This window comes from Triplophysa dalaica, chromosome 20, assembly GCF_015846415.1.
Source record: "Triplophysa dalaica isolate WHDGS20190420 chromosome 20, ASM1584641v1, whole genome shotgun sequence".
Classification (NCBI taxonomy): domain Eukaryota; kingdom Metazoa; phylum Chordata; class Actinopteri; order Cypriniformes; family Nemacheilidae; genus Triplophysa; species Triplophysa dalaica.
Genome location: NC_079561.1, coordinates 1,871,080 through 1,890,942, shown reverse-complemented (window position 1 = coordinate 1,890,942; position 19,863 = coordinate 1,871,080). Strand labels below are relative to the sequence as shown.

Sequence of the window (19,863 nt, the reverse complement as noted above, 5' to 3'; positions counted from 1 at the left end):
ACAGCCGACATCACTCCGCCAATACAAAATGGATGTCATTACAGAGGTTTTCCTTCTCTAAACACACTTCAAGAAGATCCCGCAAGGACATCTGTTAGCAATAAGGCCGATGTGTAATTCTGGTTTCTGTTCGTGTTTAATCTTTGGAGCGCTTAAGCGGGAAGACTTTGAGATGGAAACGCAGATCTTGTAAGATGTGGCCCTTATGATACGTTGTCGAATGTTAGTAGAAACAGACGCCCAATTTGCTAGTTCACACGGATTACATTTAGACCTCTGATCCCGATTACAGCAATTCTGACACTAACGTTGTAAGAAAAACACATGAAGTACTGTTCATGCGAAGGTGACAACATTAGCTGTAAGACACTGTCAAACAGAATCCGACAAATTATACTGGTTGGAAGTTTTGACATGTTAAGCCAAAGCATCCACTTGTTACATCAAAGCATATACTGTAACTACATTCAAAATATACTGTATATATACAGTATACATAAGTAATACATCACATAAAAATTATAATTTTTTAGGTTACACAGAAAAAACGGAGTGTCCTTTCTACTGTCCACCATATATATAAAAATGTATACATATAACATAAATATAAACAAAATTTAGAAAATATATTTGTATTGTGGATTCCAATTAATATCAATCTAAATGCATGAGAGTTATTTAGATAAGGTAATAACGACAAAAAAAGTTATACAACTAAACTAACACAATAAAACACAATAACGTTATAAAGAACATGATTTTTGACCATTTTTATCTATTTTTGCAAATAAACTCTTTATAATATGTATAGATATTTATCGACATGATACACAGACAGACAGACCAAGATTTAGATGGATGGATAGATGGATAGATAGACATGATAGACATTTTTCTCACACTGACCTGGAAACAGCAGTAATAACAAACTGCATCTAGAGTTCATTCAAGGGGGAAATAAAGAGTGAGACTCATAGACGCAGGTCTCCAGTGACCACTGACTCTAATCTCAAGGTTAATTCTTCCCCCTCATGACGCTATAAGACCAATTACAGCAGGCAGTCAACAGGGTAATGTACCATGCTCTTGAAAAACGATATGAATAAAATTAAAATAATACGAGGAGGGAAACGTTTATTGGGAGGCGTTTAATAAAGCAGAAGGGTAGGAATAAACAGATGCTGCACAAGTGAGCAGAACACGGGGTCTTGAGAGGGTGCAGATATTGGTATCAACTACCTAATCATCTCTTCTGAAAACAACTAAAGTGATCCGTCTGCAAAACAAAACAGTAGCAATAATGGGAAGAGAGTAATAACATGCTGCTCTTTATCTTTCTCTGCAATGTGTCTCAAGTTTTCAATATTTTTGAGGGAAATACTTACTGATGAACACATATGTTGGTTTGCTTGATATAAAAGAAAATAAAAATTGAATACACAATAATACGATATAGCCTATACTACACACTCAGGATCCAAAAAAGGAAAAACTGGCTTTGGCAAGTCAATAACTTGAAAGTAGCCTTCATCAGGAAACGCAATGTTATGGTTTAAATCCTATTAGTAAAAATATTTATGGTCATTTATTCAAATCACACACGTATTCATTTCAACACAAAAATGTTGAATTTGGACCCTGTGCACTATTGTATTGCAGGAAGCCGCAAGTCAGAATTCCCTTCAGGGTGTGTGTGTTCAAGAGCGAGAGTATGCCGAGACTTTGCTTCTTTTAAAGCGAAGTATAGAAATGTGGTTTGAGAATGAATTTAAAGAAGCGGGGACAGGCAGACAAAGAACAGGGAGAGAACAAAAGAGTCGTAATACACAGAGATGGAGAAAAAGCTGCGTCTCACGAACTTAAGAGCGAGTGGAAGAGAGGAACGGGAAAAAGCTCGAGACAGTCAAAAAGCAAGAGAGGGTGAAAGATAGGAGAGAGTGTGTGTGTCTAATGGTAATGTAATGGACTAGCAGGTCAGACAATAAGAGCGAGACAGAAGAGAGAGAGGCCAAGAAAAAAGCTGATCACTTTAAAAGGGGTTGGTCGAAAGTTATTTTAAAATGAAAAAGTGCATGACTGAACTAAGATGACTTTGAATCCATCATCATCGTAACCAATAGTTATTTAAATAAAGTTGCTTCAAAATCACTACAAAAGCAACAATAATCTAAATAATTACAGTAATTTAGCGTTATTTACTTTATCCGAAGGACGAAGCGTAGGACGAAGAAGCGCAAAAAGGAAGACAGCTGGCCAGTTCTCAACTCACAACTCGGACACGACTGTCCACGAACAGACGGCCGAAAGCAGACCCTGCCAAGACGATAAGTGTAAGAGGTCTGTGTGTTTGATGAGTGAATGGAACAGCAGGGATCCTCTATCACACAGCCTTTGGCTCTTTAGCCGCTCTTCACTCGTGAAAGCATGAGCTCTTCTTAAGAAACTATAGCTCTGAAAACCTGAATGAAGTCTAGCTCTTTTTTTGTCCCGGTTCACTTGATTCAGCACAAAGCCGCTCGGGTCAATCAGGGGTCACAGAGAACGTTAAAGTTCAACTTGAACCAAAGTGAAACATGTAACAATTAAAAGAGGACTAAAAAGCACAAAATGCCCTAAAAAATTGTCTAGTTATTATATGAAACACAGAGCCATTGAGAGAGAGAGTTCTGCCAACGGAAGTCCAAAACGCTGGAGTGTCACGTGATTCATGGAGCCTTCAGATAGTTCCAGGAAGTTAAGTTTTCTCTTTAAATGATTTATTTCTTTAATTTTTTTATTCATTAAATGGCTTTCATCTTTAAATTCGTTAGAAGTTCACCTCGGTCAGTCTGTTTAGTCACAGCTCCATGAGTTTTTAGTAACTTCCGGGAACTATGGAGAGACTCCATGAACCGTGACTCCATTGCTGTGAAAAAACTGTTCCATTGGAGTCAACGGAGTTGACGGAAGTCTCTCTCTCAATGGCTCTGATAAAACTCCATTCTAGAACTAGCTTCCAATGCCTGACCTACGCCCTGATTGCTTAGGAAGAAATCAACACGTGCTCTCACGACCCATCATTTCGACAACCAATCAGAGATCCCCACTACATGCAGGAGGCAAATTAAAGTTGAATTACCTGAAGTACAGTAACATGATTTACAAGATTGCTTGCAATCTCACTGATAGTCAGCAAGGTGGCACTGAGGAGCAATAGCAGACAATGAGCGTTACTGTAATCACCTGATCGTTCTATCAGGGCAGATTTACTGACAATAAAAACTGCTCAGATGTCTGCAAAATGTCAGAATATTGTACAGCTGTAGACAGACATTACACTTACGTGAGACAGACAAACTCAACAGGGAGGTAAATAGAAAAATAAGGACGTATTTATGACGCGAGTAAAGATGAATTGAAGCAAAGAATTCAATTTATGGACAGATTGTTGCTAATTCATCATGAAATTGGAGAAGGAGCCGGAATTTGGACCGATGATTGAAAAGCATGTTTGCTCATTCTGGCTGAATGTAATTCAAGCTTCCTTTACAAGATAGTTTTAACAAGTACATCTGGTATCTGTTTGTTTCTGACGGCGCGTTGCGTACCGTCCTTTATAAGCGCGACTTATTTATCAAAAACTTCACAGCCAGGGAAAATAACACGCTATACTGAATGTGAAATTCAAAAAAGAATAACTTGGCTTTTACAGAAAGCACTCAATCCAAGTAATTATAAAACAGCAGGCAAAATGTATAACCTCAGCCAACAACATGGCAGATACACCAATTTGTGTTGCCGCACAACAGCAGAATTTGTTGTAGTTTCGCAGTATGTCGAGAAAATGACACCGGTACGAGAACCGATGTGCTAGATGCCCCTCTGACCTTGAAAAAACAAATTAACACATAACTGCTGGGCAAGTTTTGCTTGGCGGGCAGAACTCTGGAGAGCGTTTCTGTCACTGACAGTCTGTTTCTAAACGACTCATTAAGTTTCCAGCTCACCGGCTAAAGTAAAAATCATCTCTGCCTATCAAAGAAGAATGAAGCGCAGACATCTGGGGCGTAAAAAAAACTAAAGAGAGAAATCTGTGAATTTTTTAAAACGCATGCGCCTCATCTCAGCGTGCATATGCTTCAGTGTTTATGTGGATTCTGAAAAGAAAATCCTACAGGGACAGATGCGCTTTTATTTTGAAGTTACGATAAAGCAGAACGTTGTGGAGTGTACGGTAAATTAAGCCTCATAGACCTGCTAATGTTTAGTATGATGTTAATATTACTAAAAAGGTAAACGTGCATTTGTACTTTATCTTAAGCTGCTTTTCATAATTTTTTGGGTTAAAAATAAACAAACATCAGTTATTGACCCAAAAGAAGATTTTTTGAAGAATGTTGGTTACCGAACAACAGACCCATTGACTTGCACTGGTTTTGTGTCCTAACAATGGAAGTGAATGGATACTGCTGATTTTCAGTTACCAGCATTCTTCAAAATATCTTCTTTCTTGTTCAGCAAAAGAAAAACGTCACAGAGGTTATACATGACAGAGGGGCGAGTTAACGAGTACAGAAAAAAATCATTTTTGGGTGAACTATCCCTTTAAGCTGTTAGGTACAAAATTAAAAATTTTACATAAAGATAAAAAGTAACATGCAATGGTGAAAGAGATGGCAAAATAGGCTGTTTTTCTCTGATAATAAACATGTATATTAATTTACTGATATAAATAATTCTATAAACAAATAATGTGAAGCACATTAGTTCTTGGTAAATAAGCAAAGGTGATTTTTTCAAAAATAAGAAATTACATTTATTTATATCGACTGCTGCTACTTTAGTACTGCAAAACCCCTAGACAGACAATAAAGCACGTCCCCAAACACAGCTCATTACGCTCTAAATCCATGGGACAATCAGGAAGCCACAGACTGGTAAAGCGAAACGTGAAAGCCGCCAAGCCAGCTGTTTCACAGCTCATCAAAGCCAAGCAGACTTTAGCATCCCGCTCTCAGCACAAAGCGCAAACATCAGACACCATCTCAACTCGCTGCGAAACACCACAAAGGATGCTCGTGACAAACCAAAGATGTTCCGAGGACGAGATCAAGGCTAAGCTAACTAGTGGACGCAGCTGCGAGCTCGCACCTTTAAACCGGCCGCCCTTTTATGTGCCGCAGTCGCATGCAGACCACCGCTGTGCTCTTCACCAGTCCCAAAAACATTCGTTGTGTCACCGAGATGATGTCTGCGTCGAGGAGAATGGGACCACTGCCCAGAATCTCACTTAACCAGTTCAATGAGACATTTGTCCAATTAGGACCACAATCAGTCGCCAGAAAGAAGCCACCTGAACCCGTCTTTCACGTCCAGCAGGGTCCAAACCAAATGCCGATTTTACAACAAAGCAAACGTTTCTTTTGTGGTCGAGATGTTAAACCTGGGCAAGAGCTACAAAACGTCAACTGAGGAGATTGTCTCGCTAGGGATTTTACATAGATTGATTTACCATGTAGGTCATGCGAACCACTCCTCATATGAGCACTCATTAGAGCACCAATTAGAAATGGAAGATGTGTCTAATGGGGCCGTTTAAAATTAGCCCAGGTGCTCTTTTCAATTGACTTTTTTCGTAAACCCGAGTCACAACGTCTGTCCCGCAGTTCACTTTGCCGGCACTTTAATTGGATTAATGTAATTCAGATCGTGTGACCATCTCAAATCGGCGCTAATCTCTCAGTGGGATAACTTTAAAGATCTAATTGTAGCATGCGGTCTTTTCCTCTCCGACAATATCAAAGAGAAAACGAATCTCCCCGGGGAATGTTCGCTCCTAACACACCCCCCCTCAGGAAGCCCCCCGCTCTCTCCTGAGATTTACACTTAAAGCACAATATCAACTTAAACTTCACACCCTATAATTAATCTGATGCAATGTGTTGCTAACAGTGGACCATGTTTTTCAACAGCACACACGGGCGACTGCATATTTTCTTTTACCCTGAGACATTTCGAAATATATATTATTAATATAATATGACAAAATTAAAATAGCGCTGCATGCGTTCACTCTGAGTTTCAAATTATATCGATGCAAAATACTGTTATATATATATATATTCAGATTTATCATGGCTTTGCCAAAATGTTACAGATTTTTATTCTGCTTTTATTGCCAAATTCTGCTCTTCTTATCCCCACTTACTAAGTTTGACTTTAAAATGAGTATATCCTTATTACAAATTTGTTAAGACAACACCAGTGCTAATCCCTCAAAGGATGGCTGTTAATCTAAAAAAATAACTTTTTGCAAAGTCTGCCTCGCTGCTTGAAACAGATCTACATTACAAAACCGTTGAATGCTACAGTAGGCCTGTTGAACCCAGTGTGATGGAATTGGCACAGTACCCCTCTGCACGGCTTCTGCATTTATTCATTCATTCAAATGGCTTTTCTCGCACGTTCAGCCCGCAGACTTTAACGCTGGGAAAAACTCTGCCACTACTGGTCCAATGGCAGAAGCCAATGCTGTAGGAGTCGCCTGTATCTCTTTCTCAGCAACCCAACCAGCATGGAACTTCTGCTGGGAGCGAGGAAGGCTATAGCGGGAGACTGTGTGGACTGAATGGGAAATGTGTGTCTGTGTGTGCGTCACCGGGAGAAAGAGAGGGAGAGAGAAACAGAGAAAGTGGCTGGGTTTGCTCTTTGGGAAAGGAGCCAATCCAATTACAGGCAGCAGTGCAAGCCCGGTTTCTTCAGCTGAATTTCACATTTCATCAGTCTCTTCCTTTCTCTTGCTGCCACTCGGCTTCTCTTTCTATTTTTCCGTTTCTCTTTCACCTCTGCAGCTGGAAGGTAAGAGCGGGCAGATCTCTATTCTTCAAAGCATGAGGCTCAACCGCTCACCCCTCTGTAACAATATCACCGGAACATCAGATCCTGTCAATCTACAGGCCCTGTCAGCATGGATAATACTCAGGCTAGGTGATATGGCTAAAAATAAGACACCTTGTAGACAATATTGAATAAAAATATACTATACTAAATACTAAAAATATTAACATACAAATGATGAGATCTTCGTTTTTAAATTTTCGTTTTTTTTTTGAGTGATGAAGACAATCATATTAATTTATTAAAAAGTAAAACTTATTAATGGAAATAAATCGAACAAACCAACACTAACGCTGTGTTTGCTACTGAAAAGTCAAATATTCGATGAGACGAGAAGATTTAATTTAATTGCAAAATCATTGTGAGTGAATATTCAATTTATCACCAAGGCCTCTCTAGCACACAATAGATGCTCTGAGTACCACAGCCAGACAGAGAATTATCCACACACAAAATAAGTGACGTGCAAGTCCACACGGCTTTCTAAGCTCTCCTAGTTGTGCATTCTCCAAGAGACACAAAATCTGGGGATGTGACAGTTCCTTAACCGTTCCAAAATACACAAACTCTCCTACAGTTAGACTGTCGCAGCTTTCCCTTTGACACTGTTGCGCCATGTGCAGATGTGGCCGGAGTCTGTAGCATGATCCTCTTCTCTCAGCCTTTCATCTAGAGTAATTCCTTTTAATTACAGCTTTTTCTGTGGTGGCAAGCATGTACAACTAGTTTTCTGTTTTCTGTTTTCTTAGCGCATTCTTCAGTGTGGCCACTAGGGCGGTGATGTGAACTGGGTTGCGAGCACAGAGAGTTTGGGGCTACAAAAGCAGAAATTCTAAGAGCACTGCGCTCTCGTCCTAATTTAATTTTGCCAACCGAGAAAAAAAACGAACGTTAATTAATAAGTCGCTAAAACACGAGGATTGCAGAGAGCCGATGCCTTCCACACCACTTCCTGATTGCTGTGCTGATTCAATTATAAATTCATTAATCAACGCGCAAAATGCAATTTGGACGTTGCGGTTATCACCTGAAACCAACACCGGGTCTGACACTTTGACACCGTCCGCTCTCTCTAGTGTCTGGAAAGGCAGCTGTCTCTGTGTTTTTAGGGGGAAGTGGGAATGAGGGACAAACACAACGTTTGTACAGAGCAGGTTTGGAGCTCTTTACTGTCTCCCGCAGCTGCTGTGGGGTGAGGAAAGAGAAGGGCATGTCTGTTCCTGCTCGTCTAACAGAGCTTGTCCTGTCACTCAATGCTGTCGGACCCTGGGGGGCACAAGTCCCAAAAGCAGCTGACGGAATATTATTCACCTTTATAACTGTTTGTTATTACCGGTAGTCAACTTAGGGCCTATTTTACCACAGCGTGCCAAAGTATAAAATTAAAATGAGTAAAATAATAGCAATTATTTCTTTCACAATTCAACTTTGTATGAAAAAAAAAAGATATTTCGAGAAATGTCTCCGTGATTTGTATCCACACAATGGAAGTCAATGGGTTCCAAAGTTGTTGGGTTTCCAACTTTCTTGCAAAAACATTTTATTTGTTCTGCAGAAGAAAGAAAGTCCTACAGATTTGGCATTTTTTGGGTGAACTATCCCTTTAAAAGGTTGAGTATTCTTGTCAATCACCCTTAAATTACCATACAAAAACCTGACTATAAATCACACGTTGTCTCCATGCCCTTTATGCGCGATATTATAATTATGTATATGACAACCCTTTAGCCTCGGCAGTGTCAGGCTTATAATGCCAGTGTCAAGGGTCTCTATACTCAATCTCCATGTCTCTGTGCCGAACATCTTCTCCTGGTTCTGGCTGAGAAGGCATATTAAAATTAATAGACTCGGGAGGTAGAAACCCCAGAGGTTGCCACTAGCTGCCCTTTACGCATGATGAAAGGAACCAGAAGAACTTCGCTAAAAGACATCAAATATTTAAAGTAAAAGTTTCCATCCGTACTTTCAAAGTCGGACGATTCAAAGTAAATGTTACACCATAAATAACAAGCCGTTTGCCAACAAAAGCATTTGCTTGCCACTTAGAGGTTAGAGATCTAAAACATACTCATAATCACGCAAACATTTCCAACTGTTCAAAGCTCCTCAGAGGACAGGACACGCCGGTCAAACATGTAAGTGAAAATTAAATCAATGCAGACACCAGCACAGAGAAAAAACAACACCTCACCTTCTTTAGTCGTCCGCTCTTGGTGCCAACGAAAGCCACGCAGTAACCGTTGTAGACGTAGGATGTCACCGAGGTCATGCGATCCCTGCTCTCCGTATAAAGTGCGTGTCCGGTCACCAGCTGAGAGCCGCCAAGAGGCTGGTTGATGTCCAAACCGCAGAAGGAGTCATCAATAGGGACAGGCTACAGGAGGAGAAAGGTAAATGGATAGTCAGCAGTTTGCTTAGAATCAAAAAGTCAAGGTCACTCGGTTGTTTACACACACATCAGCAGGAGGGTGAAAAGGTGGCACTGATTTTAATACGGAGAAGCGCTTCGCAAGCAAATCGCAATGAGCGATCGAACGTCAGCTGGTTTTGTTGTTAAAGTAAACGTTCACATGAAAATACAAATTCTGAATGTCTTACCAAGCCTGCCTTTCTTCTGCAGAAAACAAAAGAAGAAATTTTGAAGAACGTTGGTAACCAAACAACATTGGCCCCTATTGACAACACATTGCCCCTATTTGTCCCCTATGGGACATTCCTCAAAATATCTTTTTCCACAAAAGAAAGAGCAATATGTATATTTTGAACAACATGAGGGGATAAATCATGACAGGAGTTTTATTTTTGGCCGAACTTTCCCTTTAATCAAGCTGCAAAATGGATCAGGAATAGAAAAGGTGTATTCACACACGTCGATAAATTTGACAATTTTTCCCAAATGTAAATCAGTCAAGAAACCAATTGTTTGTCAAAACGTTTGCCATTTCTTTTGTGCCAAATATTTTACAGTCCTCACAGTGTTACAGCATCTTCTGAACCAGTTTCACCAGTGCATCACGATCAACCTGAGAATGCACCTGACAGGCCAGAGAAAACTGACTCTTGAGAAGTTAACTGGGTCCCCCGGCCAGATGCTTGGTTTTCTGTTCGGCCGGGCAGACATGTTCTCGCTCTGCTCTAGTGAGTCCTGCCGGAGCTGGACTGCCTCATTACCCTGTGCTACGAGAATAGCGAAGCTCACCCCACAAGCTGGGGACAAGAGCACATTCACACACCCTTACGCACCAGCACTAAAACAGACAGGACAGAAGCTAAAACCATAAACACACTGTTAGATTTAAAGTTAAATTATCTTGTCAAGGGCAGAGTGGTAAAAAAATCTATTTTCCCCTCGCTCGGACACATACACCCAACCTGAATAGACCCAAGCTTGTAAACATTTACAATGTAATGGGATGGACTATGAGCTATTTTTCATGTCATACGCAGGCGCGGGCAACTATCAATCCCTATTTGAGCTGGGGTGGAGAGTTACAAAGCTCTGCGCCGTTTAGATTCAGGTCATCGGAGTTTGTGACTGACACTGGCCTCAAAGTGCCATGTAGAGTAAGAGAGATGAGCGCTGTGAGCCCATGATGCTGAACGCAGCTCTGCTTGCCCCCAACACTCGGCAGCCCTGTAATATCATCCCACCGACTACAGACTCGCGCTGTAAAATCTTTACTGCCTCCCGGCCCTTCATAAGCTGGGGGACGGCTATAAAGAAGGGATGTAAATGTCTCGTACTCGGCCGACCGTGTTCTGCCCCTTCTTCGTGTTTTCTTTAATTTCCGAGTCTAAAAATAGCAGCAGGAACCAGCCTTTCCTACCATAGTAGGAAAAATATTTATAAATGTCTTTGTTCTGTTCAACACAAAAGAAGATATTTTGAAGAATGTTGGAAAACAGTTCTACCATTGACCATTGATCAAAAAGTACTTATGCATCACCACAAATGTAACTATAAGAATGAATAAATAACTAAATGAGTACTATGAGATATTTCACTCCGTGAGCTCCCTGCACATCACCGAAACCGGTTTCCCATTCATGCGGTTTAATGTAGCAGGCTTTGGTTCCATACACAAATCTAGACAAAGGTCATCACCTGATCAATAGTGTTCTCTTTAGCTCACCGGTCCAACTCGTATCACGTCAGGCTTGATCAGTCAGCCCGATGAAACGCTACAGCAGCTGAATTAGTGAACAGCATCAAAGGCTGGATGAGCAGGTTGACTAGGCCGCGAAACACTGGCAGCTGTGTGATAAATCTTTCATTGAGCCTTCTTGCCAATCTCTCCCAATCTCTCTTATTTTCACTTTTTTGGAGCAAAAGGCACTGGACCTAGTTGAGGCAAAAACTGCACATAAGTCTGTACAAGAGCCAGCGACTAAAATAGCACAAAATAATTCAACTAAAATCACTGACTGGGCGTTCTTGTAGTACTTTTTAAGTAAAATGAGCTTGAAGAGCAAAGTTAAATGTCTGGGGAGTTTTATTTCGTTGTTAAAATATTTTCGTACTCCTACTGAACTTAAAATGGGATAAAACAGCTCCGTGGCAGCAAGAGGGCTGAATTCTCCGAACCCTCCCTGCTGTGGCTTTTGATTTGTGAGGGCTCATAGAGTTTGCTATGTTAATCGTTAAAGATCTGCCTGCATAATACTATTGAATGATATTGACTGCAGAGGTTTCGACACTGCATACATCGCTGTGTTTTTTCTTCTTATCCAGCTCTGACACATTCCTTCAAGACCAGGAGAAAGGTTTTTCTAAAGCTATGTTTTTAATGAGGCTTAGAGAAACATGGAGGAGGGCTGGTTGACATCATAAGCCGTTGACAGCCCATGGGGGTCACACAGGGATCCTCTAGGGTCCTTAATGGGGCCAGAGTGGAGTCTGCTACTATAAGGACCACCCCGCTCAGACACTCAATAATGTTTTTCTCGGGGTGACAATCACCTCTGACATCATGCTAATGGTGAATTTACTGAAGTTAATAAAGTATACCCTGGAGGGAATCACGTATCGCTGGTTTGTCGTTAATACTTTGTCTCATGGCTCATGCACACAATTGAATAAAAAGATGTACAAAAATATTCACAATCGTATATTATTGCTCCAAGGCAGCGCAACTCAATGCGAGCGCTCGCAAATAAACACACGCCGAGAATTATTAAAGTCTCTTATTCAATTTGTTTATACCCGCGGATAAATAAAGACTGTGGCCCCTTGGGACTGAGACTAGTTAAAGAAAAAAAAGAAAAGTGAAAAGATGCTGAAATTATTTCACGTTATGTCAAGCTTCCTCACTTCTTACTCTTATTCAAAGCTATCAATTCTAAACAATTGACCAAAAAAAGCTGATTGTTTTTACATATTTTAATGCATGGACTTACCCTAACCATATACACTGATATTCAATCCTATAGGTTATAGGGGTCAATAGGTTTGCTTGGATAGTATTCTGTTACACACTAAAGAGTGAAAGATGGTAACATCAGAACAACCAGCGGCTACATAAACAGAACTCTGATCCTATCGTCATTCCAGGCCAAACATAAAATTAGTACCTATCCCCCTCTGACGTGATCTACTGAGGTTTGCTGCTGAGAAAAACCAGACACAGGAACTGACAAGAACTGGCAAGAATATAATGAACTGCGAGAACCGAAGTTTAAGGCAGAGATTTTGAAAAATCCAAAGAAAACATGCACAATTGCTGTTACATTACAACTAATCAGGAGTTTAGAATCTACAGCGACTGCAACTACTGTAACTGGTAATAACAGAAAGATATCTCACCGCTTTGGTACAAGGTACATCTTTTCCAAGAAGCCAGTTGAGCTCCAGGTTCCCCTCTCCCTGGTAGCAAGACTGCATGCGCTCTTTGATTCGAGCGTTGATGTCCCGGATGGAAAACACGCAAAGGGCCGAGTCATCCGGCGGGTGGTGATATTGTTTCTGACCTTTGGAAAAGACAGCGAACAGCACATCATCCTGAGCGCTAATGTTGAGGGACGCGGCTAGCACCCGTCCGGGCTTGCCCAGGTAGGCGGCTTGCAGAAGCCGGTATTCCATTCTATTCCGGACACAACCTATAGGCAGCGACACATAGGAGTGGAATTTGTGGTCATCTTTGCAGAGTCGGACGATGCGGGAAGTGTAAAAGAGATCACTGGAGGGGCCGCTGGAAGACATGCTATTCTCGGGCGTTTCTGGCTGCACGGTTAGAAAGTAGACGAAGTTGCCACTGGCAAAGCCGTAGATGTAGTAGATATCGAAATGAGAGACCAATGCCAGGGTGTCTGAGGGGATCTTGATGAGTGATGAAACAAAGTCAGTGTGGAGCTCGTAGTCCAGCATAGCAGAGGACTCCGGGTCACGAGGAAGCTTGCGGCTGGAGATGGTTGGAAAGTAGTCTTGCTTCCCATCCACAGCCGTGCCGATGAAGAGAGTTCCATCCTTGCCCTGTGAAGGCACGATGACCCCGTACATGGTGCCTGTCTGGTTGACGCTGGAGAGGTAGTGCTCTTTTTTATGAGATGGTTCCACTAGGATAAAGAGATCGTCCAACCGAAGCAGTTTGCAAACACCTTGGTAAAGACTACCACACGCGAGCAACCTGTTCTGAGAGTAGTCAATGAGCAAGAGTTTGTTTATGTTGTTAGTTGAAACCAGCGGTTCACTGCATGGCTGAACGATGAGGGGAGGGTAACAGGCCTTGTTGTCATCTTCAGGACCGGTATCATGGGACACTAGAAGAGTTAGGTTGCCAGATAACTTGTAGACACGGTTGACGGCACCGATGTAGAGCGCCCCTGTCGTCTTGTGAACCGTTAGGTGGTTGAAAGCCCATTCCCGTCGCTCAGGGTGGAAGGTTGTGAAGGTCTGTTCACTGCACACTAGTGGCAAGACTAAAAATAACAACCAGGACCATGTGAAGCCCCATGTAGGGCTTTGATTCAAAGTCCTCTGCGAAGCCTGCTGTCCCCCCATTGTCTGAGGGACCTGCAAGGTGAAAAGGATAAAAACAAAGAGGAATATCAGATGGCAAAAGCCTTCTTCTTGTTGTGTCAAAGCAAGCTCTGTAGTCCAATTTCTCAGCAGGGTCTTCACATGTTTCTGAAATACAGAAAGAGAAAGTCATTAGGAAATAAATCAGCATGTCAGAGTATCGAAATAAATCAACATATGAGGCAAAAAAGGAAACAGACAATGGAAATTGCACCTCATTCACCAAACAGAGGCCCTCGGCCACCATAGGAGGAAAGTTTTTATAAGCTCTGTGTTAAATTGGGGGGGTGGCTGCTTTTAGAGACAATGGCAGGAAAGGTTTATCTTCGTTTTTCAAAGGAGTTGTTGGGTACAAAACACAATGCTGGAGGGCGAAGCGCATTGTAGTAACGGAAATTAGCATGACCTGAGTCACGCCGCTTGACAGATCTCTGAGACAGCAGTTTCTAAGAGCAGCGTTCTGTCAAAGGTCTCCAGAAGAGAGCTTGATTTGTAAACGGCAATATCTAAGATCACAAAAGGAAACAATGACACCTATCGCGAACAAGTCTGACTAATCGTTCTCAAATTACTTCTGTGTACCATCTGAGCAACCTGGTTCTCAAGAAAATCCCTGAGATGCTTTTTAATACTGCATTTATGTCAAGGAAAGAAAGCTTAAGAACGTTCATTTCTACTAAATGTGAAGGTCGCAATCTCATTTCTCATCCTCCCCACCAGCATATTTGTCAGTGCAGAATAGTGCATCAAGGAAAAATGCAATTTATGTAATAGCAAAGGGTGGTCTCCCGCATACAATAAATCAAAAGGGGGACCGGTCCCCCCTTTCTTCTGAATTTATCCCAAGGAGTTAATTATCCAATCCGCTGCACGAGGGAGGCCTGGATCTTATTACTACAACAAAGTGCGAACAAATTGGGTGCCGCTTCCATGCACCCTGTTTTACTATCTGCACTGTAAGGGGGCTGTTAAACAGGATCTGAATTCATTAATTATGCCTTCCAATTCTCTTCGTCTGTTTTCTCTCCTTCTACTTTTTGTATCCCTTTGACACCATTACGTCTACGCGGGATTAATCATTGGCACTAGAGCAATCATCCCTAAACGAATAAGGCAGCCATTAGAGATATACAATCTACACTGCCCACGTTCACTACATTTCCGCTTCGATATTTCCTGTTTGATTTGCATGCGTTATCAACTCAAGGTGGCAGGGTAACAAGTGCAGACAATGCTTGCGCATCACAGAATCACGTATGATTAGGCAAAGTAGCCCAACAACAGTAACTAGATCCAACACGGTGGTAAGTTTTAGCGAACAGAGGGCTAGAACATTTTAGAATCTAGAAGCTATTGTTCCTTGCTTTGTGATTTTCATGTTGAGGCCAAAAATGTGATTGGGATTACAAACACCACTTTGGTAAATTTACATAAAAATTCTGATATGCTGGTGAAAGAACAATAGCTGAAAATCGATCTATCCTGATAGCACACGTACATCTGGAAGACGTGAATTTGATGTCTGCATTTACATCTGCGAGACGCATTTGAGATCTCTCCTGTCAGATGTTATACAGACATCTATAAGATCTCTTTCCTATGACAATCTTAACAGCTATAAGCATACATTTTTCTGTAGTCATTTTACTACAGCGAATTATAGTGCATTCAAATAATACAGTTCATCTGTATGCGTGTTCTGCTAATGCAATGTGCACATGTTTGTTTGCTGAGATCTGCAAGTTCATAGTATGTTAGGCAGTATATTAGCATGGTCGTAAAGGGAGCTGTAAAACAGTGATGTCCTTCATGCGGCTCTTTCGTGTTCGTTCCATAAGCTGGAGGTGCAAAGCACGTTCCCTGGAGGTGTCATCAAGCATCTGCTGAGCAAGCAACTTCCCGAATCCTGCATTCTGAATCCTCACCTTCGAGCGTGCTCACCCCTCCCTCTGCAACAGTCACTGGCCTTATTTTTGGATTTAGTCACTGAACGGCCCCACCTCCTTAGCCCCCCCTAATTTCTCCCTCTTTTCTATTCTCCTTTTCCACCTTCCCTGCTGACTGCTGGCTCGGCGCGAGCGCTTCTCCCTTTTTATGTCTTAGCGACAGCTGCAGTGCAGAGGGGTCCGAATGGTGTAAATAACGACTGCTCGGAGTTTAGCGGCAGCGCTGTCAGGAACAGAAGCAATAGGGGCTTTGTTTATAACGCTTTGTCTTTTTTCCTCTCTTTTCTTTGCCACGCTTGACAGGTCTCTCGTTATTATGCGGAATGGTCATGGAATTGAATAGATGAGACTGATTCGCCTCTTAGTTTCCATTCATTGTTTGAAGTCAGGCTTTTACATTTGGTTCTCGGAAGAGATTACCATGTCAATGTTTGCACCTGTGAATCACGGCTTCGTCACACCACAGCCTATAGCGATAATGGCGCAGTTTAGAAAGCTTTGCCAGAACAGCAATCCGTATTGTAGAAACGGCGTATAGCCAAAAGCCGTATTTCACCACGGCAGTGAATCATGTCCATACAGCGCACCACTGGAAAGGTAACGGTTGCATCATTAGCATAACCATTACAACCTCACAACCACAAGCGACCAAGCTTTTCAGTCCAACGTTCTGTCCTGTGTGTTTGTGTGTCAGGTTTGATTTGTGGAGTTTAACATATGCAACAATAAAAGCCACATAAAAAAGACTATGTAACTGGGACTTTTCAAGTAAGACAAGCTCCTGTATCAATATCTCTGGCAACCGGAGTCGTATTTCTAACCACAACCCCAAAGCTTCTTGGTTAGAAAGTACTACTAAAATCATGAAGAAATAAATAAAATGGTTTACGTGCCCCAAACCCCACTCTTTCCAACCCTTAAAACATGCCGAAAAAATAGAACCATCCTACTTTGCAAAAGACCACATAATAAAGTTGATGACAATGAATGCGTCTGTTTCTAAATGAGGAGCAACCACTAGTATTCCACTGCGGCACCGAGTGGTATTTTAGTTCCATCTGACCGGGCATCTCCACCGAGTGTCATTTTATCATGTGAAAATCCATCGCTTGGTTATAATCCTCTCATCACATTTACATTAAAAGTGACCTCAGGGATACAATGCTGTTCACATGGGATCCAAATTTAGCACCGCTAATCTCTTCTGAACCATGGCGAATTCAAGGCAAAGCTTCTAAAAGATTCTTCGACTAAAATGTGCACAGGCAGGCACACAAAGCTGATTTTTCAGGCCGCAGTGGTATCTTTTACACTGCGGTATTCAACTGCATACAATTCTGAAAAGGGGTCACAGGATTTGCTAGTGCGTTACTGTACGTGCGAATACACGGCACTGGATATTAATGCAGCTATAAATAAAAAAACGAAGATGTCTTTTTAATATCACATTTGTTTCTCTCAGACAGCAGTAAGAATAAAAGAAGAGCAAATGGATTCTTGCTCTAGAGTTCTGCATCTCTGCATTCAATGCATTGATATAAACTATTTCAATTTCTCAATAAATTTGGAGAACCACGTGAGACAAAGTTGATACTTAAAACACAACGCTGAACTCAATCGTCCTGAGCTAAGAGCAACCTCTAAGCATTAAACTTGTTCTCTGGGGTAAATGTGCACAGAAACAACAGAACAGGAAAACCGCTACATTCCAGTCAATGCTGACGCTGTGATTACTGTACAGGAAACTGTTGTTTTCCTTAATGAACAGAAAGGCAAAAAAACCACATGTTAGCGCTAACAGCACCCGTTGAATAAACACACAGCGTCCAGAGGCAGGATTCACCAAACATTCTTAAGAAGAAAATTCTTCTTAACCGCCATGTTTTTTATTAAATTCTAATTTAAATTCTTCCTGAAAAAAACTTCTTACGATAGCTCTTAAAAATGTTCTCAAGATTGATTTTAGAAGAATCCAAATTCTCGAAACAAAGGCTGTCGTAAATATAATCTTAAAATTACGACAGCCTCACTAACGATTGCCGTAGATCTCAAAAGGAAAATTGTTCAAGACATGTATTTGGTCGTTTCACATGTGGCGTGTATTGTATAGAGGAGAATCATAATTTTGACGTTAACTTGCAATAGTTAAATAAAGGAAAATGTATTTTACAATAATGAACTAGACCCTTATAGCTTTCATTATTAAAGTGCTTTTTACATTATCCTGGGATAAAGTGATTTGAAACAGAGAGTAACACAAGTATAATGCCGTAGTAACACACAAAAAATATTATTATAATAAGTATATTATTGTAACGCTTGCTAACATATTAGCTAACATGTGATCATAAATGCCGTTTAAAACACATCACAAGCCAAAATAAATAGGCTTTATAAGAATGTGATGTGCTTGTTTTACAAAAGTTAATTAGATAAACATATACAGTTACCACATGAGCAAGCGAGTGCAATAATATTTTATTTTATTATATGTTCTTAAGAAAATATTTGAGAACGATTTAAGAAATGTTTGAGAATCGCACTTGTGAACATTGTAACAAACTTCCTATAATTTATCTTAAGAACAATTTAATGTTTTGTGAATCCGGCCCCTTGCCCGGCAACATTGCGCTCAATGATAGTTTCTTTAATATAGTTTCCTACCAGCGCATTGTTTGGTAGCTAACTAAACTCTGGAAGTATGAGCAACCCTGCTGTATATATTAGCGTTAGCATATAAACATCAGAACTGGGTTGTTAGTGAATTATAGAGTAAAACTAGGGGGATTTAACAAACCCACATTGAAAGTCTGAATGCTGAGAAATGGTTGTGTACTTGCTCATGAGACTCTGGGTTTTCTTTCGTTTCATTATTTGAATTAATTAATTTTCTTTGGCTCATACGTTTACTTTGAAACTCCTTAACATATACAAATAAACACAAATAAGATCATTGTTGACATACGGTAAATCTCTTACTTTAGGATGAGACTATCTTCAAAGTGTAAACCAAGAGATTCAACTGCAATTTCAACGGTTGGTCTGTATAAAGGCTTCGGACTATGGAGCAAAACGTGCCACCAACACCCCCTTTCATACACCCCCAAGTGTTGTGCGACATGACATAGTCTCCCTCGTTCTTTAATCTACTTAACAATAGAGCCCAAGTTGTTTGATCTTTTAAATTCCTATTTACAGCTATTGTATTGCCGCAGATAAACGGCTAAACCGAAATCCCGTTATGGTGTAAAATCCTATTAATTGTTGTGGAAAGAAAAAAAGACACTTTGGAATTTCATGGCTGGGATTAATCCGTCATTCCCAATGAAGACTAATCTTCCAGCATGTAATCTAAATGGTTAAATAAATACTAATGCATTCATACCTGCAAGAAGGAAACTGAATTAAGCGGACAAAACTCAAGCAATAAGTTTGTTTTCCGTTCAGACCGCATGCTTTTCATCTACCCGATAGAAGTTTTGAAAACAGACAAATTTGCTGTCGCTTGCCAGCAAAAAAGCCTGATCTCAGTTGCCATTTTTTGCAAGTTAAAAATAGAAAGTTACATTTTCCTTGAGGGAAGAAGAGCTGTGAGAGAGTGTGTCTAAAAAACGATTAGTAGGAGAGGTTAGTCCATTAGTCTTTATTTCTTCTCTGACATTCTCTGGCGGCGATAATGAGAGGCTTTGTGAGAGCAGAGTGTCGTGGCAGTGTAGTGATATTTATAATTTCTTTTGTCTCTGCGGGAGCTTCGACTGCACCGGTAATGGCTGCCTTTCTCTGTGCCAGCTCTTGGTGTCGAGCGCATCCATTGCACGCAGTGTGAAGTACAGACGGATTACACTTTCCACATGGCATCCCGATGCTTCTCTTCACCTTACCCGGGAACTTTTAGATGAATAGAAACTTATGAAATATTTATGGGCTCCGCCTCTAAAACAACCGTTCTTTTCTGCTGACATCATCAAGCCCTCAAGCGTTGACTCCTCCCCTCCACCTCTCCTATTTCAACAATTAAATCAATTG

The 19,863-nt window shown here is 41.0% G+C and overlaps 1 protein-coding gene across 1 annotated transcript in view; it reads right to left on the bottom strand.

The window, feature by feature from the left end:
* Positions 1–19,863, bottom strand: part of plxna2 (plexin A2) — a 167,905-nt gene that overhangs the window by 125,563 nt on the left and 22,479 nt on the right. The window contains exons 2-3 of the mRNA XM_056732916.1: positions 12,680–13,999; positions 9,068–9,250 (exon numbers count right to left, since the gene is read on the bottom strand). Coding sequence (XP_056588894.1) covers positions 9,068–9,250; positions 12,680–13,873 — 1,377 coding nt within the window. The 5' untranslated portion in view covers positions 13,874–13,999. The remainder of the gene's footprint in view (positions 1–9,067; positions 9,251–12,679; positions 14,000–19,863) is intronic.